The 27,599-nt window shown below is 49.2% G+C and overlaps 1 protein-coding gene across 2 annotated transcripts in view; it reads right to left on the reverse strand.

The window, feature by feature from the left end:
• Positions 1-27,012, reverse strand: part of PHF24 (PHD finger protein 24) — a 33,353-nt gene extending 6,341 nt beyond the window's left edge. For both annotated transcript variants that reach the window (XM_038742785.1, XM_038742786.1), the window contains exons 1-7: positions 26,726-27,012; positions 9,010-9,394; positions 7,896-8,081; positions 2,537-2,615; positions 1,947-2,152; positions 475-635; positions 135-236 (exon numbers count right to left, since the gene is read on the reverse strand). In XM_038742785.1, coding sequence (XP_038598713.1) covers positions 135-236; positions 475-635; positions 1,947-2,152; positions 2,537-2,615; positions 7,896-8,081; positions 9,010-9,390 — 1,115 coding nt within the window. In that variant the 5' untranslated portion in view covers positions 9,391-9,394; positions 26,726-27,012. The remainder of the gene's footprint in view (positions 1-134; positions 237-474; positions 636-1,946; positions 2,153-2,536; positions 2,616-7,895; positions 8,082-9,009; positions 9,395-26,725) is intronic.
• Between the last annotated feature and the right edge of the window lie 587 nt (positions 27,013-27,599).

Consider the following 27,599-nt stretch of genomic DNA (forward strand, 5'->3'; position numbering starts at 1 on the left):
TGGAGCCGGGATTTGAACCCATGACCTCTGCCTCCAAAGCCTGGGCTCTTTCCACTGAACCATGTTCCTTCTCTAATTATTATCATCATTATTATTATCATCGCCTCAGGGAGAAGCCGAGAGTGCTCACTCACCTGGGTTCTTCCTGGTCAGCTTTGAGGAAGGGCTTCTCCTGGCTCTTGCCGCTGTTGCTACTGGCTGGGCTGCTCTCCGATATTGGCCCCACATGGCTGATGCTGAATGTACAGGGACATGGAGTTGGAACAGGACTAGAAGGAGACGGAGCCCTATTCCACTTGTCTGCCCTACCTCCCCACTCACCCCAATCTTATCTTACCAGGGGGCAGCACTGTAGGAGGGGGAAGTGTGGAGAAAGGGACAAATCAAACAAAGAGGGATAAGTTGGGACCCTTAGTGAAGCGAAAGGGAGGAAGGGGAGTGTATGGGGAAGACGCTGATTGCTCAACCCCGTACCTGACGTTGCAGGACAGGGTCTCTCGGGGGCGCTTGCGGAACCAGGCATGCTGGGCCTTCCGGCACTCGGTCTCACTCACGTGGCCCTCCCTGCCCTGGGCCAGGAAGGCAACTCGGGCCCGGTCCCGCTCCTTGGCTGTGAGGAGCCTGAGCAGTGAGTTCTTCGGGGAAAGTAGAGGAGAATCAAGAAGCCCGGCTGGCCCCAACGCTGCCACTCTAACCTCCTTGCTCTGCCTTGATCCCATCTGTCTCACCATCAACCCATAGCCCACATCCTGCCTCTGGCCTGGAATGCCCTCCCTCCTCAAATCCGACAATTACTCTTCCCTACACACCTAGAGCCTTATTGAAGGTACATCTCCCCCAAAAGGCCTTCCCTGACTAAGCCCTCCTTTCCTCTTCTCCCACTCCCTTCTGCATCACCCTGACTTGCTCCCTTCTTTCAGTCCCCGCTCCCCTCCCCACAGCACTTGTGTACGTATCTGTAATTTATTTATTTAGATTACTGTCCTGCCCCTCTGGATTGTAAGCTTGATGTGGGCATGGAATGTGCCTGTTTAATGTTGTATTGTCCTCTCCCAAGCACTTAGTACAGTGCTCTGCACACAGTAAGCACTCAATCAGTGTGATGGATGGGTTGATCCCATGGACACTCCTTCCGGCTGATCTGATAGGTCCCTTCCAAGTCCACGAGAGACGGAGGGGTTTCTCTCTTCTCTGCCCCACTAAGCTACTTGGAGAAGGGCCAAATCTTCCTTCTCCACAGGCCAACCAACCTATCACACCAGCCAGGTGCATCACCCGCCTCAGCAGGGCTGGCTAGTGGATGGTTAGCGGGGTGATGTTCCCAGCCACGGGCCTACCCAGGCTCCCTTTAATAATAATAATAATAATAATGATGATGGCATTTATTAAGCTCTTACTATGTGCAAAGCACTGTTCTAAGTGCTGGGGAGGTTACAAGGTGATCAGGTTGTCCCACGGGGGGCTCACAGTCTTCATCCTCATTTTACAGATGAGGTAACTGAGGCCCAGAAAAGTTAATTGACTTGCCCAAAGTCACACAGTTGACAGTTGGCGGAGCCGGGATTTGAACCCGTGACCTGTGACTCCAAAGTCCATGCTCTTTCCACTGAGCAACACTACTTTGTTGAGTCCATCACCGAGGGTGATGTTCCCTGGCCACAGGGTTCCCTTTGTTGACTTGCTTCCTTTGTTCAACTCCCTCTCCCAGCCCCACAGTACTTACAAACATATCTGAAATTTATTTATTTCTATTAATGTCTGCCTCCCCCTCTAGATGTAAGCTCCTTGTGGGCAGGGAATGTGTCTGTTTACTGTTTAATTGTACTCTCCCAAGCACTTAGTACAGTCACTGGGCTCACAGTAAGTGCTCAATAAATACAATTGAATGAATGAATGAACACCAGAGGGAATCTCTCCCCAACATCCGCCCTGGACTGGAGCCTCACCTCGGGGCGCAGCTGGTGTAGCAGTTGCAGGGATTCATAGGATAAGAAGTCAGGCCACTCCACATGGCCCTGGCGGTCAGGGTCGAGGGCAGCGAACTGGCTGGTGGCGCGTTCCTCCTGCTCCTCACTGAGCACCCTGGCACTGCTTCCCCGTCGAGCTGCCTGGTGCTGGTAGCGGAGGAAGTCGTCCAGTGTCAGCGAGCAGTCTGTAAAGAGGCAAAAACCTTCAATGTCCCCAGCTGTCCCTGGCCCTCCAGGCCCAGAATGCCCCTTCTGGAGCCTCCCTGGAGCCCTTTGAACCAGTCCATCTCTTGGCACCATTGGCAATGGTTCCATCGCCCAGAGCGGGCTGGGGGTGGGGATGCCAACAATCCCTGGGCTCGAGATTCCCCAGGGGTTTTCTGGCACCCCTACCCTCTCCTGTCATCTTTGAGGCCTTTCCCTGGCACCTCAAGAACGTGGTTCACCTTCAATCTCCAAGATGAGGTGAGAGGAGGGCGGATACGAGCTCATACAGCCTCCTCATTCCTCTGCATTGGGGGGGGGCGTTCCTCCCACCCCCCACACAACTCCATCCCAGAGGCCCTCACCAGGAATGATCCTACACTCTTGGAAGCTTTCCATGAGGCTGAACATCTCTTCCTCGGTTAGCAGCAGGTTGAGGTTGTCCTGAAGAGAGAAAAGGAGAAAGTCTTGAATGGTCCGGGGCTGAAGGGGTGTCAGGCTGAAATGTGTGAGGACTCAGAGCAAGGAAGTTTAATCCCCAATGCTACCCCTGGCTCGGTGTGTCTCTCTGAGTCTACCTCTGCCCCTCCTGGCCTACAACATTCCCACCAGGAAGCCAGCAGTTCTAAAGCACTGTTTGCTGGCTTGTTGCTCGGGGGCACAGAAGCTCTTTTAACTCCAAAAAATGCCCTTTGAAAGGGGCTAAATTTTGTGCACCAGTTTCAGCAAGGAAAACCCAGGGGACTGCTTCCTGATGCAGTTACACCTATCTATGAGCCCTGAACAGCGGGGGCCTTCAGATCTTTCCCAGAGTCCCCATGGACCTTCTCGGCAGGGAAAGGTGGGGGGGAGTAAGAGACTGAGGGAGGAAGGGAGATGAGGAGGAATAAAGAGAGGTCCTAACCATTTTCATACTTCCTCCAAGGTTAGAGCTTGAAACAGACAGACAGACACTCACACACACAGTTTGAGGAGGAGGTGTAGAATGGGGAGGGAGGAAGGGATAGGAACAAGGCCAGCCCTGAATCTCTAGCCTCTCCATGTTTCTCCTCTCAAGAAACTTCAATGGTTGCCCATCTACCTCCGCATTAAACAGAAACTCCTCCCCATGGGCGTTAGAGCACTCCATTACCTTGCCCCCTCTAGTTCACCTTGCTACTCTCCTACTATGACCCAGCCCACACATTTCACTCCTTTCATGCCAACCTTCTCTCATGCCAACCTCAATCTCTTCTATCTTGCCACTGACCTATTGCCCACATCCTGCGTCTGGCCTGGAATGTCCTCCTGCCTCAAATTTGACAATCACCCTCTCCTGCCTCAAAGCCTTATCGAAGGCACATCTCCTCCATGAGGCCTTCCCTGACTAAGCCCTCCTTTCCTCTTCTCCAACTCCCTTCTGTGTCACCCTGACTTGCTCCCTTTATATATCCCCCCCGACTCTCAGCCTCACGGCACATGTCTGTCATTTATTTATATTAATGTCTGTCTCCCCCTCTAGACTGTAAGCTCGTTGTGTGCAGGGAACATGTCTGTTACATTGCATTCTCCCAAGCACTTAGTACAGTTGCTCTGCACACAGTAAGCGCTCAGTAAGTAAGATTGACTGACTGAGAGAGGCATTTCTAGAATGTGAGTATTTAAGCAGCAGCTGCTGCAGCCACAGTGTCAGGGGCAAATCTAAAGTTGGCTCTGGGAGCCCCCTGCAGCAATGCGTGCAGGGAGAAGGCGCCTGGGAAAGAGGGAATCCAGTGGTACTGCTAAGGGGAATCCCAGCAGGGTTGTGGGGGTCAGGACTGGAAGAAAAATGGGGGGTGGGGGTAGACAAAAGCCAGCCATGCCGTGCAGATGCAGGATGTCTCCTAGCGGTTCCCAATGTGGAGGGGAGAGGAGGGGACAGAAGGAGGAAGAGGACTGGCAATGGACCTCCTCTGTCCTTTTGATGCCTAGAGATTTCCCAAATCTCCCACTGTTAGATTACCCCGTTGCCCTTGGAGTTCTCACCCAGGATCTACGGGGGAAGCTTGAAATATCCCATGGCTCGGGGAGAAGCCGAGGCTTTTATGCTCATTTTTCTGGTTACTGCGGTTGGAGGACATGTAGCAAGCAGTCGAGGAAGGAAACTAGAAATGTGGGGCATGGCGGAGCCCAGCTCTGTCCTTCTGGGGTGGTGGCGGGGTGACTCTCATTCTCTCTACACGGTGGGAAGGAGGACTTTGGGGAAGACACGGGCCTGGGAATCAGAGGACCTGGGTTCTGATCCCAGCTCCATCTCATGCCTGCTGTGTGACCTTGGGCAAGTCACTTCACTTCTCTGGGCCTCAGTTTCCTCATCTATAAAAATGGGGGTTAAGACTGTGAGCCCCATGTGGGATAGGGACTGTTTCCATCCTGATTATCTACCTCAGTGCTTAGTAATAATGATTATCATGATACTTGTTAAGTGCTTACTATGTGCCAAGCACTGTTCTAAGCACTGGGGTAGATACAAGTTAATCAGGTTGGAAATAGCACCTGCCCCACATTGGGCTCACACTCTTAAAACCCATGTATTTGTTGCTGAATTGTACTTCCCAAGTGCTTAGTACAGTGCTCTAAACACAGTAAGTGCTCCATCAATACGATTGAATGAATGAATGATTTTGTTACAGGTGACTTGCCCAAGGTCACATAGCAGACATGTGGCAGAGCCAGGATTAATAATAACTATAATAGTAATAATGATAATAATTATGGTTTTTGTTAAGCACTTACCATGTACCAGGCACTGTAGTAAGCACTGGGGTGGATACAAGCAAATTGGGTTGGATACAGTCCCTGTCCCACATGGAGCTCACAGTCTCAACCCATGACCTTCTGACTCCCAGGCCCGTGTTCTATCCACTACACCATGATACCTCGCTGCTTAGTACAGTGCCTGGCATATAATAGGTGCTTAACAAATACCACAATTATTATTATTATTCTGTGCCTCAGTTACCTTGCCTGTAAAATAGGGATTCAATACCTGTCCCCCGCACCCCCCACTTAGGTTGTAAGCTCTTTGTGGAACAAGAACCATTTCTGGTCTGATTATTTTGTATCTTCCCCTGCACTTAGAACAGTGCTTGGCATGTAGTGAGTGCTTAAATACCACAATTATTACTACTATTAAGAAAGGAAGGGAGAGAAATGAAAAAAAAAGAAATCACTTCAAAGCTTGCATAGGAATTTTGGTCCCCTTGAAGAGGGTGGATGGAAGATCAGATATGTGGGGGTGAAAATTATTAGGCAAGTAATTATGCAGTTGAAACAAGAAGCAGAGGAAGTTAGTCAAGCTCCTAAATTGCCATTTGAGTAAGTGCAGTCAGTGAGTGCAGGACTCCTTGGTTTCAGACCCTGTCTAGGTCACACCACATATGCTAATTGGCCAAATGTACTACTTGACATTCCAGTCTTGGAAATAAGTTTCCTTTTAGGGTGGCAGCATGGAGGAACCGTCTTCTACTTTGGCAGAAGCGGCAGGACCCCTCACATTCATTCATTCAATTGTATTTATTGAGTGCTTACTGTGTGCAAAGCACTGTACTAAGCACTTGGAAAGTACAATTCGACAACAAAGACAATCCCTACCCAACAACGGGCTCTCAGTCTAGAAGCGGGGAGATAGACAACAAAACAAAAGAGAACAAAACAAGTAGACAGGCATCAATAGCATCAATGTAAATAAATAGAATTGTAGATCTATGCACATCATTAATAAAATTAATAGAATAATAAATATGTACATATATACACAAGTGCTGTGGGGCAGGGAGAGGGGTAGAGCAGAGGGAGGGAGATGGGGCGATGAGGAGGGGAGGAGGAGCAGAGGAAAAGGGGGGGTGCTCAGTCTGGGAAGACCTCCTGGAGGAGTTGAGCTTTCAGTAGGGACATCCTTCAGGACACGGACCCAAAAGCTAGGCAGGGATGACAGAGGAAAAGAAAGGAGAGTTCTCTTGGCTCCAGGTTGCTTAGTTACTGCAGAAGCAACATCACCCATTTGGGGGCAACCAAAACTGGATAAGACTCTGCTCCTGGATGAACTGAAGCATTCATTCCGTGCTTTGTTTGCAAAACAGTTAGCAATCCAGTAGAAACTGCTGCCTAGAGAAATTCAGTGATTTCCCAAAGGTTCCTTCAGCCAGGAGTGGAAAAGCTGAGCCTGGGATACCACAGAGGTTTATCTGGGAGATAACTATGGCAACCTCAGTCATGGAGAGTACTCCCTGCCTGTACCTGCAGACATCCAGAAGGTTGTGAGTTCTAATCCAGCTCCTCCACTTGTCTGCTGTGTGAACTTGGGAAAGTCACTTCACTTCTCTGTGCCTACATGATCCTTGACATCTTTCTCATTCAACCTGCACAGTCAGTTTGTCACCAAATCCTGTCATTTCTACCTTCACAGCTCTAGAATCTGTCCCTTGCCCCACAAGAGCCCTTGAGCCCCATTGCCACTGCAGCTGTAACTCCAGTTCTGATCCCAATTTGGGTTCTGGGATCAGAACCATGGAGACCCTGATGGCAGTCTGCACTGCAAGGACCCAGCCTATGCCACAGAGCTTCCAGTCCCAGGCTGGACCTTGTTTGCCGCACGGAACCCCCGGCTTCTGCTTGCGCTGCAAACCATCCAGCCTGGGGTCCAGCCCCTTTTGGCTGGGGAATAATGGTGGCATTTGTTAAGTGCTTACTATGGGCCAGGCTCTGGGGTGGATACAAACAAATCATGTTGGATACAGTCCCTGTCCCATGTGGGACTCACAGTCTCAGTTCCCATTTTACAGACGAGAGAACTGAGGCCCAGAGAAGTGAAGTGATTTGCTCAAGGACACCCAGCAGACAAGTGGCGGAGCCAGGATTAGAACCCATGATCTTCTGACTCCCAGGCCCTTGCTCTAACCACTATACCACACTACACAACGGGGCAGGACATTATTCTACCCTCCTGGCCCGAAACCCTGCGGGGCCATGGTGTATACAGAATGGGTATCTATACTTGCTCCCCTGAGACTGCACTCCCCTTTCGGGTGATCCGCTGACTCTACTTGGGTTGTAGACCTTTTGGAGTTGGGGTGAAAAAGCTCTCCAGGCCTCTAACTAGAAAGGTGTTCCAAGTAGTAGAGAAATAGAGTGGTAGAATAATAATAATAATAATAATGATGGCATTTGTTAAGCACTTACTATGTGCAAAGCACTGTTCTAAGCGCTGATAAAGAACTGAGGCTCAGAGAAGTTAAGTGACTTGCCCAATGTCACACAGCAGACATGTGGCAGAGCCGGGATTCAAACCCATAACCTCTGACTCCAAAGCCCATGCTCTTTCCACTGAGCCACGCTGCTTCTCTGTAGCAGAGAGAAGAGAACTTGAAGCGGTAGAGAACTTGAGAAGCAGCATGGCATAATGGATAGAGCACGAGCCTGGGAGTCAGAAGACCATGGGTTCTAATTCTGTCTCCACCACTTGTATGCTGTGTGACCTTGAGCAAGTCACTTCACTGGGCCTCAGTTCCCTCATCTGTAAAATGGGGATTGAGACCGTGAGCCCCACCGTGTCCAACCTGATTTGCTTGTATCCACCCCAGTGCTGAGAACAACGCCTAGCACCTAGGAAGCGCTTAACAAATACCATTATTAGTATTACTAACAATAATAATAAGCAAGCTGGAGAAGCCATCTGGCCCCAGCTCTCCCAAGAGCTGGACTCACGCAGTAGTAACAGCTCCAGCCGATCTCGGTGTGGGCAACTTCTGCCATTTCCAGGGCTCCATCTCCCTGCAGGTAGCCCATGCGGTGCAGGCAGCCGTCATGAAACACCCTGGTGCAGATCCTGCACGGAAAGAGGTTCTCCGCGGTCCACACCTCACAGATCTCACACATCTCGTCGTTGGCGACCTGGAGGGAGAGACAGAGAGCCAGAGGGGAGAGAGCCCTCTTTCATGTGACCCCGGGCCTGGCTCCCACCCTGGGGTTTCAGTCACAATGCTTAGTACAGTGCTTTGCACACAGTAAGCGTTCAATAAATTCAGTTGAATGAATGAATGAACGAATAAATCGTCAGGGTGAATCAATGCTTGGGGGGGCGTTGAGGGTGGGATGCTGCAAGAGATGGAGCACAGAGCTTTCGGGTGAGAGAGCAACCTCTTCTGAGCTGCCTTATGGGAAGGACTGTCTGAGGACTTTTCATATACTGCCCTCCCCAGGGTGCTTCATGGACCCAAGTTGATGGCCAGTTCAGCAGCTTCTGGACCTTTGATTTCAGGGAACCTAAAGATCCCTAGTGCTCCAGGTTAGCTTTGGGGAAGTCAGCTCATAACAAATAGTTTGACTCCAGGATTTCACACCACACTGGATTCTGACAGGGCCCCAGCCTCTCTCCACTCCAGTTCCAGCCTGCACCCTCCCGCTGCCTTTCTCTTACGAGAAGCAGCATGGCCTAGTGGATAAAGCACGGGCCTGGGAGTCAGAAGGACATGAGTTCTAATCCCGGCTCTGCCACTTGACTGCTGTGTGATCCTGGGCAAATCACTTCACTTCTGTGGGTCTCAGCTTCCTCATCTGGAAAATGGGGATTAAGACTATGAGACAGGTTCTGTGTACAACCCGATTTGCTTGTAACCATCCCAGCATTTAGTATAGTGACCGACTCATAGTAAGCACTTATCAAATACTATTATTATTATTATTACTTCAGTGCTTAGAACAGCGCTTTGCACATAGTAAGCACTTAACAAATACCATCACTATTATTATTATTTCCTGGGCCCTGGGCCCCTTTAGGATCCTTTCCCATCCTCTCTCCCTGCCCCGCTCTGGTACTCACAGACTCCAGTGGCTCCAGGAAGATGTCAAGAGGCTGGTCATCAAACAGCTCCCGGGTGGGGCGGGTGAAAGCAGGCGGTGTAAAGCGGTTGGCCCGGTCGAACTCCTCGGGCTCCACCCCGCGACCATCTCGAAGCCGTTCCCAGGCCGCACGGTTCCTGCTGCCCCCCTCCTGGGGGTCTCCCTCCGCAGTCGCCGCCCCCTCCTCTTCCTGCTGCTGCTCCTGGACGGCATGGTCTACGGTGCCCCGGCGGGCCCCCGCGGGCTCGCCTGTCCGGCGGATCGAAGGCCTCTCCCGCAATCCATCTTTGAAGGCCGACACAGCCAGGCTCACCTTCTGAACCTGCTCTACCGTCTGCCGCTTGGACATCAAAACTCCCATGATGCTGTGGGCAGAGCAGGAGGATGGTGAGCAATCCTCTCTGAGCCAAACCTGCCAGTCAACCAGATGTGCCCAGGGGCATACAACGGAGCCCACTATTGAAACTGGCAGGAGTCCCTGGACTGGCTACCAGGCGGAAGGTGGCACTGTGCCCAGGGCCAATTTAGGAAAACCAACTCAGGGAGCTCAGTTTGAGTAGTCAGTACCTTTCCTAATTAATAATAACTGTGGTATTTGCTAAGGGCTTACTCTGTGTCCAATGCTGTTCTAAACACTGGGGTAGATACCAGAATAAGAGACTGTGAGCCCATTTTTGGGTAGGGACAGTCTCTATATGTTGCAGACTTGTACTTCCCAAGCACTTAGTACAGTGCTCTGCACACAGTAAGCGCTCAATAAATATGATTGAATAAATGAATGAATAATCAGGTCCCACGTGGGTCTCAGAGTCTGTGTGAGGGAGAACAGGTATCCAATCCCAATTTTTCAGATGAGGGAATAATGATAATAATGATGGTATTTGTTATGTACTTACTATGTGCCAGGCACTGTACTAAGCGCTGGGGCTGTTACAAGCAAATCGGGTTGGACTCATTCCCTGTCCCATGTGGGACTCACAGTCTCAATCCCCATTTTCCACATGCGGGAACTGAGGCTCAGAGAAGTGAAGTGACTTGCCCAAGGTCACACAGCAGAGAAGTGGCAGAGCCTGGATTAGAACCCATGATCTTCTGACTCCCAGGCCCATGTTTTTACACTAGGCGAGAAGCAGCATGGCGTAGTGGATACAGCACGGGCCTGGGAGTCAAAAGGTCATGGGTTCTAATCCCAGCTTGGCCATTTGTCTGCTGTGTGACCTTGGGCAAGTCACTTCCCGTTGTTGGGTAGGGACCATCCTTATTTGTTGTCGACTTGTACTTCCCGAGTGCTTAATATAGTGCTCTGCACACAGTAAGTGCTCAATAAATACGATTGAATGAATGAAATGAATGAACTTCACTTCTTTGGACCTCAGTTACCTCATCTGTAAAATGGGGATAGAGACTGTGAGCCCCACATGGGACAGGTACTGTGTCCAACCCGATTTGCTTGTATCAACCCCAGCGCTTAGTACAGTGCCTGGCACACAGTTAAATGCTTAACAAATACCATTATTATTATTATTGTTATCAATAAGCCACACTGAACAAGTTCCCCATTCCTGTTCCCACAACAAAGCCACAGAGACCTCAAGAGTCAGCCTACTCTGGACTCTTAGCTAAAAGACAAGACGGAAGCCATTTGGCTCCTGCTGCAGGAGTAGGGCAAACGACACCTCCTTTCAGCCGAGAGCAAAAGACCACCGCCGGCCATCCCTAGCTGGGGACATTTAGTAGGCTGAGGTGAAGGGGCTTCCAGTCTCACAAGAAACACCTGCTTCGAAGCAATTCTCACAGCTGGGTGAGACATAATGGTAATAATAATGATGATGATGTCATTTGTTAAGCACTTACTACTGTCCTAAGTGCTAGCATATATACAAGACAATGAGGTCAGACACAGTCCCTGTCCCATGTGGGGCTCACAGTCTGAGTAGGAGGGAGAATAGGTATTAAATTCCAATTTTCCAGATGAGGAAACTGAGGCACAGGGAAGTCAAGTGACTTTCCCGAGGTCACACAACTGGCAGGTGAAAGCTGGGATTAGAACCCAGACCCTCTGACTTCCGGCCTCATGCTCTTTCTGTTAGGCTAGGCCACCTCTCGGGACAAGTGAGGAGAATTGATGACAGTGGGACACCCCAACAGCTGCTGCATGGGGAAATCAAAGGAGGCATGCATCACACCAGGGGGCAGAAAAAATAATTGAAATTCGCAGTGAAGCACCATCTCAAATAATGTGATGCTGCAGGGGAATGTTGGGAGATCACTGCAGCAGGCAGATGAACCTGACCGGTGAGAAATCAGAAGAGGGGTGGCTCTCCTAAAGGACAGGCTTTGGAGAAGACCGAGTGCATTGAGGCAGAGTTGAAAACAGGTCCAGGCAAGCTCACTACCACAACAAGCTTACTTGTAAACAATGCTGAGGGGGCTGTCCCACAGTGATTTTTTTTGACAAGGATGGGAGGGCCTTCTTCGTATATGAATTATGGCTCTGTGTGTGTATTCAAATTTCCTACAGTCATCTGCCCTCTGAGGAGATTCAAAGATGGAATAAACAGGTGCACCCTAATTTTTTAAAAATGACATTTGTTAAGCACTTGTTGCATTCCAGGCAGCGTGGCATAGTTGATGGAGCACGGGCCTGGGAGTCAGAAGGTCAGGGGTGCTAATCCCAGCTCTGCCACTTGACTGCTGGGCGGCCTTGGGTGAGCCACTTTACTTCTCTGGGCCTCAGTTACCTCACCTGTAAAATGGGGATTGAGACTGTGAGCTTCATGTGGGACAGGGACTGAGTCCAACCTGATTTCGTCATATCCACCCGAGTGCTTAGTACAGTGCCTGGCACACGGTAAGTGCTTAACAAATACCACAATTATTATTATTATCACTAAGCATTGAGGTAAGATCCAAGCTAATCAGGTCCAGATCCATTCATATGGTCCATTACGAGATTCAGTCCTCAGCAAATTTGGCTCTATTCTCCCCTCCTCTACTAGTTGATGTTTTCTGGACTGGGATCACTGGGTAGAAAGAGGAATCATCTATGACTTCTCAGCATCTCTTTCTAGTCCCACAGCAGCCATGGAAGGGTGGAGAGGGATTGCCATTCTACATCCAGGCTGCCCCTGCTGCTATTCTCCCCCCCAACACCCACCCCCAGATGTATGCTGGGTTGCTGCTGCTCCTCTAAATATTTCCTAGACTTAGAGAAGAAGAGGGTGAGTTTAGTTCTTTACTCTGGGCTCTTTGACTTTTTGCAGAGCTCTGACAAAATCGTAAACTGTGGCCGCAGTATATCATCCCTACATTATATTGTTCAGGACAATCAACACCTGAGAATTGCTGGCTTTGGGCCCAGAGACCAGGTTTCTGTTTTGGCACTAGCCATAGTTCATGACATCATGAGGAAAACATCAGAAATGCCAAGCTACTGTTTTTCTGGCATCAATTGTTACCAAGGAAACCCAGAATACCAAATTAGGATCTGGTAAGTGAGGGTATTTTTTTCTTTCAAAGATTCTGTTTTCAAACTAGCTAATTCCAGCTCTGGTTTAGGAGCTGTTGACTGAAAGTTATTTATTTTGAACAATAGCTACAGTATTGTTTTTAGTGACCGGAGCAAGCAGGATTTATTGACCACAAAGAGCAGAGTCACTAAGATGATATGAGGGCATTTTAACCTCAACAGGCAGTCAGTATTGTATTTCTGTAGAACCTCCAAATGAAGATCACAGATTCTAAAAATTGGAATGGGTTCCTCTAGCCAGTGGGGTAACTTCTTGTGATCTGCAACTAATGCCCCTCAGCAAGGAAGGAATTGAAATTCCCCAGAGAACACAGAACTGGGAGTCAGGAGACTTGCTGCTCTGCCACTTCCCTGCTGTGTGACCTTGGGCAAGTCACTTAACCTCTCTGGTCCTTAACTTCCTCATCTGTAAAAATAGGAATTCAATGCCTGTTGTCCCTTCCCTGTTGAGTGTGAGCTCCACGTGGGACTGGAACTATTTCCTATCAGTGCTTAGTACAGTCCTTGGCAGATAGAAGCACTTAGCAAATCACACTATTATTATTATTATTATTAATGCCATTTCCCAGGCCAAAAAGTCACAGCTTTCATAACCATAAATATTTTTTTTCCATGACAACTCCCTTGTAAAAATAGGCAAGCATTTAATCTTATCATCTTGGTTTTAAGTGTAATGAAACAGTCACTGGGACAAAGTAGCAAATATCAGATCCAGAAATAAAGACTACTCAAGCATGTTGTTTTGGCTACTACCGTCTCTAGTTCAAAGCCTCTAGACTTGGCCCTTCCCAATGCATCTTTTCATGTTTTGCCATTTAATAAGTTTGTCTCTAAGATTTCCTTCCAAACAGGAAAAGAAAGTCTGGGGATCTAGGGAAGGGAAAATGGACTTTTTGGGAATAAAAAATGTACATGTAGGTTCAACTCGGCATTTTAAGAAGTGTGACTGCATTTAAGGGAGGCAGCTGGAGCCAATCAGCATTCATGGGGAAGAAGCTACAGCCAATGGGCATTTATGGAAAAGAGCTGCAGCCAATTAGTGTGTGACAACTCACATAAGTAATCAACACTCGACAGTTCTCTCTCTTGTATCTTACTGATCTCCTCCTACTACCTGACCCTACACAGATCACTCCTCTAATATCAACCCACTCAGTGTACTTCAATTTCATCTTTCTCACCACCAACCCCTTGACCACAACCCGGGCTGGAACTCTCTCTCCCTTCCTACAAGACTGTTCACCACTCTCCACATCTTCTAAGCTCTCCTAAAACTAAGTCTCCAAGAGACTCCCCCCAAGTAAGCCCTCTTCCCCTCCAGACCCTCTCCCTTCTGTGTCACCTAAACACTGTACTCTTTAAGCACTTGAAATCCACCCCACCCTCAGCCCCACAGCATTACATACATAGCCATAATTTATTTTACTGTTTATCTCCCCCTCTAGACTGTAAACTCCTTAGGGGAAGGGATTATGTGTACCAACTCTATTGTATTGTACTCTCAGTACAGTACTCTGTGCACAGTAATGCTCAGTAAATGCCACTGATACATTATTATTCTGATGATGATGGTAGTTAAGTGCTCACTATGTGTCAAGCACTATATTAAGCGCAGGAGTAGATACAAGTTAATCAGCCTGGACACAGTCCAGGGTTCACAGTCTGTGGGAGGGAGATCAGGTATTTAATCCCCATAATTGGGGAAACTAAGGCACAGAGAAGTTAAGTGACTTGCCCATGGTCACACTGCTGACTTCCAGGCCCATGCTCTTTCCACTAGGCTATGCTGCTTCTCAGTACCACCAGAGCACAGTTAAATAACAGAAACTCTTCCCAAGGCTGTGTCACAACCTAACAGAGGCAGTTAGGCTAAGGGACAGCTCAGCACTGACACAGTAGTCCTAGTAAAGGAATTTAAATGGGTGGGGATGACTTGCTGGAGAGCATTTGACAGGGGTTGAAAGGTGAATTCAGGAGGGTGGGAAATGGGAACAGCCCAAGAAGGTAGCGCAGACTGGCGAGTGGACAGAGAGAAGAGAACATCAGGAAATAACTGCCTAAGATACGGCAAATGTCCAAGATGAGAGTCAATATCTGTCTTTTGAATAACTGTAGTCATGAAGACGTCTGTCTACATGGCTCTCTTAGAAAGACCTGATTATGCAAGTTTGCAGTCTGAAGGGGTCCCTTTCTTCAGATAAGCATCAGCTCACAATGCAGAAAAATTACTTACAGGCAAGAACGTGGGGAGTGTGTGTGTGTGTGTGTACATGTGTGTGTATGTGTGTACACAGCAAGCTCAGGGAGAAAGCAAGAATCTCAGCAGCGTTTATTGGACATCTCCTGTGCATAGAGCACTGCCCCAGGTTCTGGGGTAAATAAATGCACAGTAAATGTGGAAAATGTAATTTCTACCCTGGAGGAATTTGCAATCTATTGAGGATGACAGCACAGCTTGTGTAATAGGAACCAAAGAACAAATCTTAGTTACAACTGATAAACACAAAGGGGAGCAAAATTGACGAATCAGTGGCATTTACTGATTGTTTGCTGAGTGCAGAGCACTGTATTACATACTTGGGAGTTGATAGAGATGTTCCCTACCCACGGTGAGCTTACAGTCTAGAGGGGGAGACAGACACTAATATAAATGATTTATAAAATTTATAAAACCAATAACTAATCGGAATAGATACACACAAGACCTATAAGGGTAAGTCTTCTAGACGGTGAGCCCGCTGTTGGGTAGGGACCGTCTCTATATATTGCTAACTTGTACTTTCCAAGCACTTAGTACAGTGCTCTGCACACAGTAAGCACTCTATAAATACGACTGAATGAATGAATGTAAGGGTAGTTGTAGGAGGGGAGGAGGGGAAGACATGATATTCATTCATTCAATCATATTTATTGAGTGCTTACTGTGTGCAGAGCACTGGACTAAGCACTTGGAAAGTATAATACAGCAATAGAGAGACAATCCCTGCCCACAACTGGCATACTTAGGGAAGTAGATGTTGGGGAAGGAAAGGGTGAATATTGAGGTGCCCCTGATGAGGAAAGTTCTTGTTCCCAGGGGGCCAGCTCCCCTGGGTAATGGCAGAACTATGGCCTCATGGAAAGAACTTGGGCCTGGGAGTCAGAAGATCTGGGTTCTAATCCCGGCTCCAACACTTTTCTGCTTTTTGACCATGGACAAGTCACTTGACTGCTCTGTGTCTTAGTTACCTCATCTGTAAAATGGGGATTAAGATGGTGAGCCCCATGTGGGACATGGACTGTGTTTAACCCGATTAGCTTGTATCTAACCCCAGCGTTTAGTTCAGTGCCCAGCACATAGTAAGTCCTTAAAAAATACCATAAAAAAGCCCAAAGGAGACCTCGAGGCAATAGTTGCTTGGGCCTACTAGAAGTTGAAAAGGAACCCCGCTGGGAAGAAAGTGGGACTGACCACCTATTAGTTGACCTGTGCTCTCGCCAGAGTACCTGGGCATGGGCACTGGCAAAGATGATGATTTTGACATAGAAAAAGCCTCATTTAAATGGTGATGCCAAGCATTCTCCCCCGTTTAGACTGTGAGCCCACTGCTGGGTAGGGACTGTCTCTATATGTTACCAACTTGTACTTCCCAAGCGCTTAGTACAGTGCTCTGCACACAGTAAGTGCTCAATAGATACGGTTGATGATGACGATGATGATGATATGTACCACATAAGCGCTCACTCAGCCTGCGCAGTAGACGGTGTGGGCGGAGAAGGAGGTGACGGACATCACACTGCCATCTGGGTGGCACTCTCACAAACCTTTGGGGAGAAAGTGTGAGCCTCAGAGTGGCACAGTGGGGTTTTTTTTTATAGGAGTTGTTTTCGTGGGGGCTTGGTCAGCATTTTGGCAGTGACAGGGGCCTGTGTCAGGGAAGGCCCTGGTGATAAATTCAGCTCTAGTCACATTATGGGTGTTGCTTGCAATTAGGTAATTTAAAGCTGTTCTGGGCCAGCACCCAAATACCCATCTACAGATGGGGAACTGGGGTGACATCACTGGAGGTCCTGGCTAACAGCAGGAATTAGGGAACGACTTTTGGAGAGATGGAGGAGATTTGGAGGTAGCTTCCTGACAGACCCCTTATTTGGGAGGTCTGAATTTGAGGGAGTGGGATGGGGGGGTTCCACACTAGCCTAATGGGCAGGAGGTAGAACTCGCTCCTTCCTCTCATCACCAAAATAATCCTGTGATTGGGCAGGGTGGAGGAGGGCAGGAAATGGCAGAAAGGAAGCAGGAAGAATAAGAGGTGGACTATTTAGCGAATAAAGAGGTTAAGAAAATGGGTTGAAAAGAAGGAGCATGGCCCAGTGGGTGGACCGCAGGATCAGGTTCTAATCCCAGCTCTGCCACTTACTTAACCACTTAACCTTGCCAAGTCACCTAACTTCTCCATGCCTCAGTTTCCTCATCTGTAAAAATCAATCATTGGTATTGAGCACTTACTGTGTGCAGTGCAAGCGTGGCTTAGTGGAAAGAGCCCGGGCTTGGGAGTCAGAGGCCATGAGTTCCAATCCCGGCTCTGCCACTTGTTTGCTGTGTGACTTGGGGCAAGTCACTTAACTTCTCTGTGCCTCAGTTCCCTCATCTGTAAAATGGGGATTAAGACTGTGAGTCCCATGTGGGACAACTTGATTACCTTGTGTCTATCCCAGCGTTTAGAACAGTGCTTGGCACATAGTAAGCACTTAAAACATACCATCATTACTAAGTACTTGGGGAAGTACAAATCAATAGAGTTGGAAAACAGGTTCCCTACCCACAACAAGTTTACAGACTCAAGGGATTTAAAATAGGGATTAAATACCTGTTTTCTCTCCCCACTTAGACTATGAGCCCCATGTGGGTCAGGGATGGAGTCCAATCAGATTATCCTGTAAAGAAGCAGTGTGGCTTAGTGGAAAGAGCCTGGGCTTGGGAGTCAGAGGCTGTGAGTTTTAATCGTGGCTCTGCCTCTTATCAGCTGTGTGACTTTGGGCATGTCACTTAACTTCTCTGTACCTCAGTTACCTCATCTGTAAAATGGGGATCAAGACTGTGAGCCCCACGTGGGACAACCTTTAATCTATCCCAGCTCTTAGAACAGTGCTTGGCTCTAGTAAGTGCTTAACAAAAACCATCATCATTATTATTATTACCCCAATGCTTGGCACAGAGTAATCATTGTAATTCCACACATTATTGTTGTTGTTAATGAGGCAATAAAAGGGATTAGGAGCAGAAGGACTGAGGTGATGTTTTCTTTTGAGAGATCTCTCTGGACAACTAGTAGAGTGATTGTTCAAGACTGAACCGCTTCACGTTGCAGGGATGGTAGAAGGGTGTGTGAGTGTAGGTGTGTAGGTGTGTCTAGAGGCTGGTTGATAATGATAAAAATGTGAGCAGTCTTTGCTGGAATCATCCCCAGTGGGTTGAAGGGAGGAGAGGTCTTCTATTGCCAGCTCCTTTCTTTTTTTGAACTGTGGCTTGAAGGGACACATCTCTAGGGTGGCCTGAGCCGGAAGGCATGAAAAAAGTCAAAACCATTTATGATTCCTGTGGTAGCTTCTCTGAACACAGGGGCCAGACAGGAACAAGGTTGGTTTCATCTACCACACTGGCAGTTACAGGGAAACATGTCAAAACTGGCTCCGAGGCTCAGAGACTGAGCCCTATCCTAGGGCTAGAGGTGGTCCCGCAAGAGGGCAGTTGACAGGGAGCTGGGTTTGAGAAGCACACAGGTTTTGCCACCTACTGCTGAGTTGAAATTCCAGACCCAGAATGCCAGCAACCAATAATCACAGGAATGGTGGATTTCAGGGTTTGTGGGCCGAGGGTGTGTTTGGCTATCGCAGAGGAGACCAAAGAAGGCACTTCTGTCCAAAAGGACCCTGGGAGTCTAGCCAAACTACACTGCCTAGTACAACAAAATGCTTCCTACACCTAATTCGAGTTTGCGCTCATTGAGCCATGTGGAAAGTGCTACTGCTCCAAAGATCCGGTTCTATGATATTCCCTGGTGTGGGATATGGTTCCTGCCACCCAGTCTCCTGGCAGAGGGACTATTTATAGTCCCTCAGGGACTCAGGGACTATTTATAGGCCCCAGGTGCCCCCCAATCCAGACTCAGATCCAGCCGGCACCACTCTAATTCTCTCCTTCACCTTGGTGCCCCTAGGCCTGGAGGATCTGCCAAACTGGCTTCTGCAGTTTGGGGGTTCCCAAAGGGCAGGTAATGAAAATGCAGTGACTAGAACTATTTCCCAGCTTGCCTGAGCTCAAGCCCCAGAAGTTACAGAGTCATTTCAGTTTAATAAGAAGCGAACCCACAGCAAGTCATTTAATTTCTATGAACCTCACTTTCCTCACCTGTAAAATGGGGACTAAAGACCTGAGTCCTCCCTCCCCTTTAGACTCCAAGCCCCATATGGGGCTGTGTGGCCTTGGGCAAGTCACATCACTTCTCTGGATCTCAGTTTCCTCATCGGTGAAATGGGGATTCGGTCCCTCTTCTCCCTTCTTCTTAGATGGTGAACACCAGGTGGATCAGGGACTGTGTCCAACAGTCTATCCCAGCGCTTTGTACAATGCCTGTTACATAGTAAGTGGTATCTGAAATGATAATTTTTGTCTCTAACCCAGCACCTCAATAGAGTGCTGGACACCTGGGTAGTGCTTAATAAATGCCAGTATCATTATTAGAATGTACATCCAACATGGTCCTTTCCTGTTGTTTCTGAATTGTACTTTCCACGTGCTTAGTACAGTGTTCTGCACACAGTAAGCACTCAGTAAAAACGACTGAATGAATGAAAAGGGACCATCTCTGTATATTGCCAACTTGTACTTCCCAAGGGCTTAGTACAATGCTCTGCACACAGTAAGTGCTCAATAAATACTATTGAATTAATGAATGATCCTCACAGAGAACTTCTCAAGAGGCGGTAGAGCAGGAGATGGAGGAAGACACACACAGTTGATGGAAATTACTAGACGTGTAGTCCTTGGGGAGGGTATTATTAGTAGTCATAGTAATTGTACTTAATGAGTGCCCACTGATCCCAGTGCCCTGTACTAATTACTTGGAAAGCACAGAACAAACGCTGGAGGTGGAATAGTTCCCAACCCAAGAAAATTTGGTAAGTGGCTAAAAATCACCTGCTCTGCCTGGGCAGGATGGGTGGAGTTCAGAGGTCCAGCACTGTCAACTATGAAATGAGCTGGGGATTTAAAGGTAGGGCAGAGGGAGCTGGTTCGAGTTTCAGAACGACTGCTGTGCTAATTAATGTCCATATTAACAAACAAAGCTAATCAACAGCAGGGTTGATCAGTTTCAGGTTGCTGCTGCGCTCTGTGCCTGGAACATTCCAGAGGCTCTGGCTGATTCTTTTAGCTGCTAACAGCTGGGGTGGGCTCTCCAGGTCTCAGCTGTAACTGTGAGTGGCAGAACCAGGAGCACCCCCAGGCTGATAAACACTCAGACCCTCCCAGCAGGCACAGTTGATAGGAGGGACTGAGTCAGAGTGGAGAAAATTATCAGAGGAGATGGAGATTGACGGGGCAAAGACATTTTTCCTCTCTTCAAAACTCTCCACTGGCTTCCTATTTCTCTCTGTATAATAAGAACTGTGATATTTGTTAAGTGCTTCCTGTGTGCCAGACACTGTACTAAGCACTGGGGTGGAAAAAAACAAATTGGGTTGGACACAGTGCCAGTCCCATAAGGGGTTCATAGTCTTCATCCCCATCTGACAGATGAGGTAACTGAGGCCCAGAGAAGTTAAGTGACTTGCTCAAAGTCACACAGTTGACAAGTGCCAGAACCAGAATTAAGACCCATGACCTTCTGACCCCCAGGCCCATGATCTATCCACTATGCTATTTCTTTCTCTAATCAAAGAACTCTTCAGATTTAGCTTCAAGACTGGCCACCAATTCACCCCGTCTACATGGGAAGGCAACATGGCCTAGTGGATAGGGCGTGGGCCTGGAGGTCAGAGGACTAGCTCTACCATTTGTCTGCTGTGTGGCCTTGGGCAAGTCACATCACTTCTTCAGATCTCAGTTTCCTCGTTGGTGAAATGGGGATTCAGTCCCTCTTCTTCCTTCTTCTTAGATGGTGAAAGCCAGGTGGATCAGGGACGGCATCCAACAGTTTACCCCAGCGCTTAGTACAGTGCCTGGCACATAGTAAGTGCTTATCAAATACTATAAAAAAAAACTACTTAAAACACACAGTGAAGCACCCCTCCAAACCATTACTGTAGACTGCAGTAAGGTACCAACTGGGTGAGCAGAATTTGGGAAAGGAGTGGGAATTTTTTGTAAGCAAAGGCTTCTGGGAAGACTCTGAGTCTCTGAAACCATGTAGCCAACAGTGCCAGTATGGTCAGCAGCAGGTCTAGCCACAAGCCAAAGCGAAGCATAGAGGCAGCATGGCCTAGTGGATAGAGTCCGGGCCTGGGAATCAGAAGGACCTGGGTTCTAATCCCAGCTCTGCTACTGTTTTTCAAGGTATTTGTTAAGCACTAACAATATGCCAGGTACTGTAATAACCACTGGGGTAGATACAAGACAATCAGGTTGGACACAGCCCTTGTCCCATATGGGGCTCACAGTTTTAATCCCCATTTTATAGATGAGGGAACTGAGGCACAGAGAAGTAAAGTGACTTGCCCAAGGTCACACAGCAGACAAGTGGCAGAGCTGGGATTAGAACTCAGGCCCTTTTGACTCCCAGGCCCGTGCTCTTTCCACTAGGCCATGCCGTTACCTTCTCTGTAAAATGGGGATTAAGACCATGAGCTGCATGTGGGACACGGACTGTGTTCAACTTGATTAGCTTGTATCTACCCCAGCACTTAGTACAGTGCCTGGCACATAGTAAGTACTTAAATACCAAAAAAAAATGCACAGCAGGATCTTTCGGTGAAATATGACTATTTTCAGCTGCAGAGGTAAAATCATACTCTAAGACTCACCTGCAGGGTAGCGTTTATAAAATACAGCCTTCCTGTGAATTTGAAGAAACACTATCGACAAAAGTAGGAGGCAAATCTTCACACTAGCTATGCAGCTTCTCTGGGAAATCTCACCCTTGAGCCACAACCTCCTTTACCTGCCTACCCTCCCACACACCTCCTCCCTGCAAAATTGCCCTTTCCAGGCAAGGAGACCTCCGGTCTCTTGACCCCCTTCCAGTTATCCCAGCCCATCATGCCCCATTTGGACTCCTGATCCAACCTGCCCTCCTTGGAAGCACGAATCCATGCCCTCCACACTGCCCAACTCAATTAATTAATTAATTTATTTATTTATTCAATCAGATTATTGAGCATTTACTGTGTGCAGAGCACTGTACTAAGTGCTTGGGAGAGTACAATATGACCATAAACAGACACATTCCCTGCCCGCCCCCAGCTTACAGTCTAGAGACAAGCTTACAGTCTCGAGGGTGAGCTTACAGACTGTTCTCTCTAAGGTCACCAACGAGCCCCTCCCCAGCAAATCTAACTGACTCTATCCTAATCCTCCTTGACCTCTCTGCTGATCCCATGGACCGCCCCTTTCTCCTGGCAACACTGACTTCGTTTTTCTGTCACAGTTTTCTCCTTTTACCTACCTCCATGGAAGCTCCCGTTCAGTCTCTTTTGCCCAGTCCTCCTGTATTTCCCACGCCCTATCAGTAATAGGGGGTTCCTCAAAGTGTGGTTCTGGGGTCCCTTCTGTTATTAATTTACACCTTCAGGAAGCTCATCCACTTTCACTTCAACAACTGACTCTATGCACACGAGAAGCAGCATCGTGTAGTGATAGAGCACAGGTCTGGGAGTCAGAAGAGCATGGGTTCTAATCCCGGCTTTGTCACTTGTCTGCTCTGTGACCTTGGGCAAGTCACTTCTCTGGGCCTCAGTTACCTCATCTGTAAAATGAGGATTGAGAATGTGAGCCCCAGGTGGGACAGGGACTGTGTCCAACCTGATTTGCTTGTATCCACTCCAGTGCTTAGTACAGAGTCTGGCACATAGTAAGTGCTTAACAAATATGGTAATTATAATTACCAACTCCCAAACCTCTCCAGCTCTGGCTGGGTTCTTTCTCTGCAAACACATCTTCTGTGTCCCCAAGTTCCCTTTATTTGGATATCCAGCTGGCACCTCGAGTCGCACTTATCCCAGACCGAACTCATGAGTGCATCTGACCTAATTGGCTTGTAACTACCCCAGTGCTTAATATAGTGCTTAGCACCTAGTGCTTAATAAATTCCGCAGTTATGATTATTAAGGCAGGCTCTCGGTCTACACTTGAGAAGAGCAGAGGTTAAATCCTTCCCTAATAGATATAAACTCAAAGTCTGTGCATTCTCCCTCAGCTCATCCTCTTCTATCTAATCCTCACAGTCTCTGACACATAACCCCAGTCTCAGTCATACTAGCATCCTGACTGTTCCCTCAACCCCCTCCTCTGGCCCCCTTTCCTATGTTCACACATGGGATAGTATTGAATTGTCCACTCACTTTTTTATACTGTTTCTCAATCTTTACAAAGTGGACATGGAACAGAATATATAGAGATAGCTATATCCGCACCTATCTCTGTGTACCCTCTCAGCAGTAGACCCTACTATGCCCCGAATTGGCCTGAATGAAGAATTGGATGCCACGGAGCATGGATGTGCTCCTTTTATACTGAAAAGTTGTAAAACAGAATGGTGTGATGGGTCACCAGTCCATGTGTGCTAAAGCATGCATAACTCCTCACTCAACTTCATTAATCGCTTTACACTGTCCTCAGCCAGGAGGCCTCTGAAAGAATCTTGAGCCAATGAAACAAAAACAGAAAGAACACTCGGAAATAACCCCCTTTCTAAGAGAGAGGAATAACTTACCTACCCTGCTCCCTTCCCCCTGCTTGAAGCTGGGTCTGGCTCCAGAGTCCTTTCGCATTCAGCTCCCACCCTCAGAGCCATAACCTACCTCTTGACAAAGACCAGGTAACAAGCCCGTTGATATTTCAGGCAACAAGTCACAGAAAACGGTTTCAGACACCACAAATATCAAAGATGACAACCAGAAGGGGGCAGCCATTTTGTGGGCCCTGTTTGGCTGGAACTAGGGGATTACAGTGGCTTTGTCAATCACACACACACACACTCACAGAGGTGAATTTTACTGATAGTTGTGTCTTCTTTGAATACAAAAGATAACTATATATCAGCTGTATATGTATAAAATGGTTCAGTGGTTCTTTTAAAAGCAGTCACTAAAACAGGTAAATAATTGAAATGGTCTAAACTAAACGGAGTGCTTATTGAAATGTTCATTTTCATGCATGCACTTTATTAAGCCATTCGCCTACATACCTTCAACTGTGTTAGTATTAGCCTAATTTTACATGCCATTAGATTGTACACACCTCCAGGCCAGGATTTACTTTTGTTGTATGGACTCAAATGCCTAGTACACAGAAGATTGTCCATTTTTCTGCTATTCATGATGATGTTTTTAAAAACAGGTAGCCACAATATTGTTCTGATGGCACAAGTGTGAATTCTTTTTTTCTCCAAGGACCACCAAGCTAGATGTAGAGATTCTTAAGGGCAGTAATCACATTTCACTGTCTTAATCTTTCCCCATGCAGCCTGATACAATGATATGTGCCCACAGGCACTCAAATATTTGTTCTCTGAATTGCGGCTTCAGATGTCAAGAAGACTACCTTGTGGGGCAAATGTTCTGGTAACTTCACCTTGCTCACTAATCAACATCAATCGATCATCTTTATTGAGAGCTTACTGTGTGCAGAGCACTGCATTAGCTCTTGGGAGAGCACAATAGAACAGAGTTGGTAGACATGTTCCCTGCCCACAGTGAGCTTACAGTCTAGAGTATAGTGATTTTAAGATGAAATTAATTTAATATTTTCATTTAATTAAAAAAAATGAGTACAGCCTAAATTTACAGTCTACCACCATCCTCAGCCTGGATGTTCCCGGGATCTGCACCCAGGGTCTGGCCGGGGAGGTCCGGGTGAGGTGAGGGTGAGGTTCACCAAACATTGCCTTCCTTCTACCTGCTCCCCCCTTGGCCACCTGTAGTCCCATCCTTGTGCGATCCTTTCTCCCATCCCAGTTGTCCGGCTGCAGGGCCCCTGGGAGCATGGGACTCCAGGCTGGCTGGTGGCCATCCTCCCCTGGCATCCCCCAATAAATGAAGGCCACCTGGCCATGCCCCTTCATGAACTTCCCCCCTCACAAGTCCAGGGGCAGAGCACTTTACTGAGCCACCCGTGCTGATTCTGCACCTCTGCTCCCAAATCACTCTGAGACATCAACATAGCCCTGGTACAGATCCGGGCCTGGAAACAACATTGGATAGGGAGGGTGAACTGTGGTGGCTCCAACACAATGTCTGGAGTCTGGATACCCTCGGCTTCACAGTCCTTCTGCACCACCCTTCAGAGTTTAACCCACCAAATCCATCCATCCATCCTATTTATTAATCACTTAATGTGTGCAGAGCACCATGCTAAGTGCTTGGGAGAGTCCACTTTAACAATATGACAGAGTTGGTAGACACGTTCCCAGCCCACCACAAGCTTATGGTTTAAAAGGGCCCCCGGCTAGAAGATCCTTGCTGGGGGCCTTTCCCGGGTAGAAAAATCATGAGACTCCTCTCCTCCAATTACCTTCACTTCCTTAGTAAAACCTACTCACCAAGTTCCATTAGTGCCCGGCTAAAATCTTTTTGAGCTCATCCCGGTCAAGGGACCCTTTCCCTGCAAGCATGGATGCCTACCACACTGGGTTTACAGGGATGGGTGCTTCTGAGGACTGCAGGATTAACCATCAGCCTCGCATGGACTCTAGGTTTCCAGGCTGCGCCACCCAGGCCAAGAGCTCCCCAGCTTCAAATTCCGGGGCTAGGGAGCAGATGATTCCCTGACTTGGTGGGATATTTCCCAATCCCCTCCTTCTATTCCCACTTCCCCAGCCTCCCCCATCCTCATCCCCACCTCCAAGGTCCCCGATTTCCCTCCAGGCTCTGGACCATCTCCCCAGGGGCCCCTCACTTCTCTTGTCAGTTCATTCCTTTTCTTTCCTAGAAGCAGTTTGGCACTTACCAGTCCCACCAGTAGCAGGGGTGGGGGGAGGTTGGCAGGCTGTTCTGCTGGGAGGCCAGACTCAAAAAGCTGCTGTGGGACCAGGAAAGGGGGAGAGGAGGGAGGTTTTCCTCCAGCAAGCCATCTGGCATGCCTTAGTGACAAGAGCCCAGGCTTGGGAGTCAGAGGACGTGGGTTCTAATCCCGACTTGGACAGTTATCTGCTGTGTGACCTTGGGCAAGTCGCTAAACTTCTCTGGGCCTCAGTTCCCTCACCTGTAAAATGGGGATGAAGATGGTGAGCCCCCACGTGGGACAACCTGATTGCCATGTATCTGCCTCCAGGGCCTAGAACAGTGCTTAGCACCTAGTAGTGCTTAACAAATACCATCCTCCTCCTCATCCTCGAGGGGCGCCTCGGTGTGGGCATCTCAGGGAGGGGGGCCGCAGATCATAATAATAATAATGGTGGTATTTGTGAAGAGCTTACTAGGTGACAAGCACTGCTCTAAGGGCTAGGGGAGATCCACGGGAATCAGGTTGCCCAACGCGTCTGAGAGGCAGGGCGGGGCGGCCGCGGCTCGGACGGTCTGCCCGGGGATGGGTACCTTTTGCGGGCGCCACGGGTCCCTCCGGCTTGGAGGGGCGAGCCAGAACCGGCCCCGCCAAGGGAGCTGAACCCACGGTGGTGGTGGAGATGGGGGTCTAGGGGTGGGGTGGTGGACCACCTCGGTCTTCTTTCCCCCCAACGTTTTCTCTTCGAGGCCAGGACCCCCCTCCTCTCCTCCCGCCCCACAAGAGCCCATGTTTCCCAGGGCCCTGCCCCTCTACTCCCCTCCGACCCACTTGATGGAGCTGCGTAAAGACCTCCGGCACTGTCGGGGCTGCCCCCTCCTGGGACCCCCCTTGCCCACCCTGTAACAGTGCTCTGCTTGCCCCCACCCAATCCCGGGGCCGGGCCTTCCTGACCCTTCCGGGGTCGCCCCCTCCCCTGGGCTGGACACCCCTCGACCCCTCCCCTGCTGCAGGGTGGGCGCCGCTTACCGCGATCCCGCCCGGCTCTGGGAGCTACAGGGATGCCCAGATTCTGCCCATCGCTCCGGAGGGCTTCCGCAAGGACCAGCCGCAGAAGCCTCAGTTTCCCCAGGACGCTGCGACGGAGGGGCGCCCCTCCCTAGGCGCCTGGCCACGGCAGGCTGGGAAGGGCGCGGGGCTGGGGAGGTTTTGGGGGAGGGGGGCGCTCACTGGTCTCTCTCTGTCTCTGTCGCCTCTCTGTCCCTGCAGCGGCGGGCTCCGCAGCATCCCCGGGTATCCCGCAAAGCGCTCGCCTGGAGGGGAGATCAGAGGGGGAGGGGAGATGGAGGGGGGAGGGGAGGGGCTGGCACGCCCCCAGAGGGGCGGGCGACCGGGCTGGGGAGGGGGCTCCCTGGACCGATTCGCTGGAGATGTGGGAGAGGAAGAAATGGGCTTCAGCGGGCCCCACCGGCCACTGGGTGGGCGGGTGGGTGAGGAGGGGGTGCCCCTCCCCCTCCCTCCGCTCTCTCCCGCCGCCCCCATCTCCGGGGATGGCAGAGCCCCGGACAGCACCGGTCCATCGGCCTCGGCAAGGTCAGTCCCGCCCAAAAACCCGGGATTTTTTCCCCGTCCCTTGGCTTTCTCCCTCTGCAAGACACCCACTCTTTTCACTTCCCCCTCCTTCGCAGTGCGGGTAGGGACATGGCCTGGCCAGGTGGAGCTGTGGGGAAGGCAGGGGTCAGAGGGGAAGGCCAGGGTCAGCGGGGAAGGCCGGGGTCAGCGGGGAAGGCAGGGGTCAGCGGAGGCCGCAGGGTCCGGGTTTAGCAGCCTACGACCCACGCACTCCCTGGATGCCCTGTCCGTTCCCTTTCCCCACCTGTGAGCCAAATACAGCTCACGCGCC

Source organism: Tachyglossus aculeatus, unplaced genomic scaffold, assembly GCF_015852505.1.
Source record: "Tachyglossus aculeatus isolate mTacAcu1 unplaced genomic scaffold, mTacAcu1.pri scaffold_177_arrow_ctg1, whole genome shotgun sequence".
Taxonomy (NCBI): domain Eukaryota; kingdom Metazoa; phylum Chordata; class Mammalia; order Monotremata; family Tachyglossidae; genus Tachyglossus; species Tachyglossus aculeatus.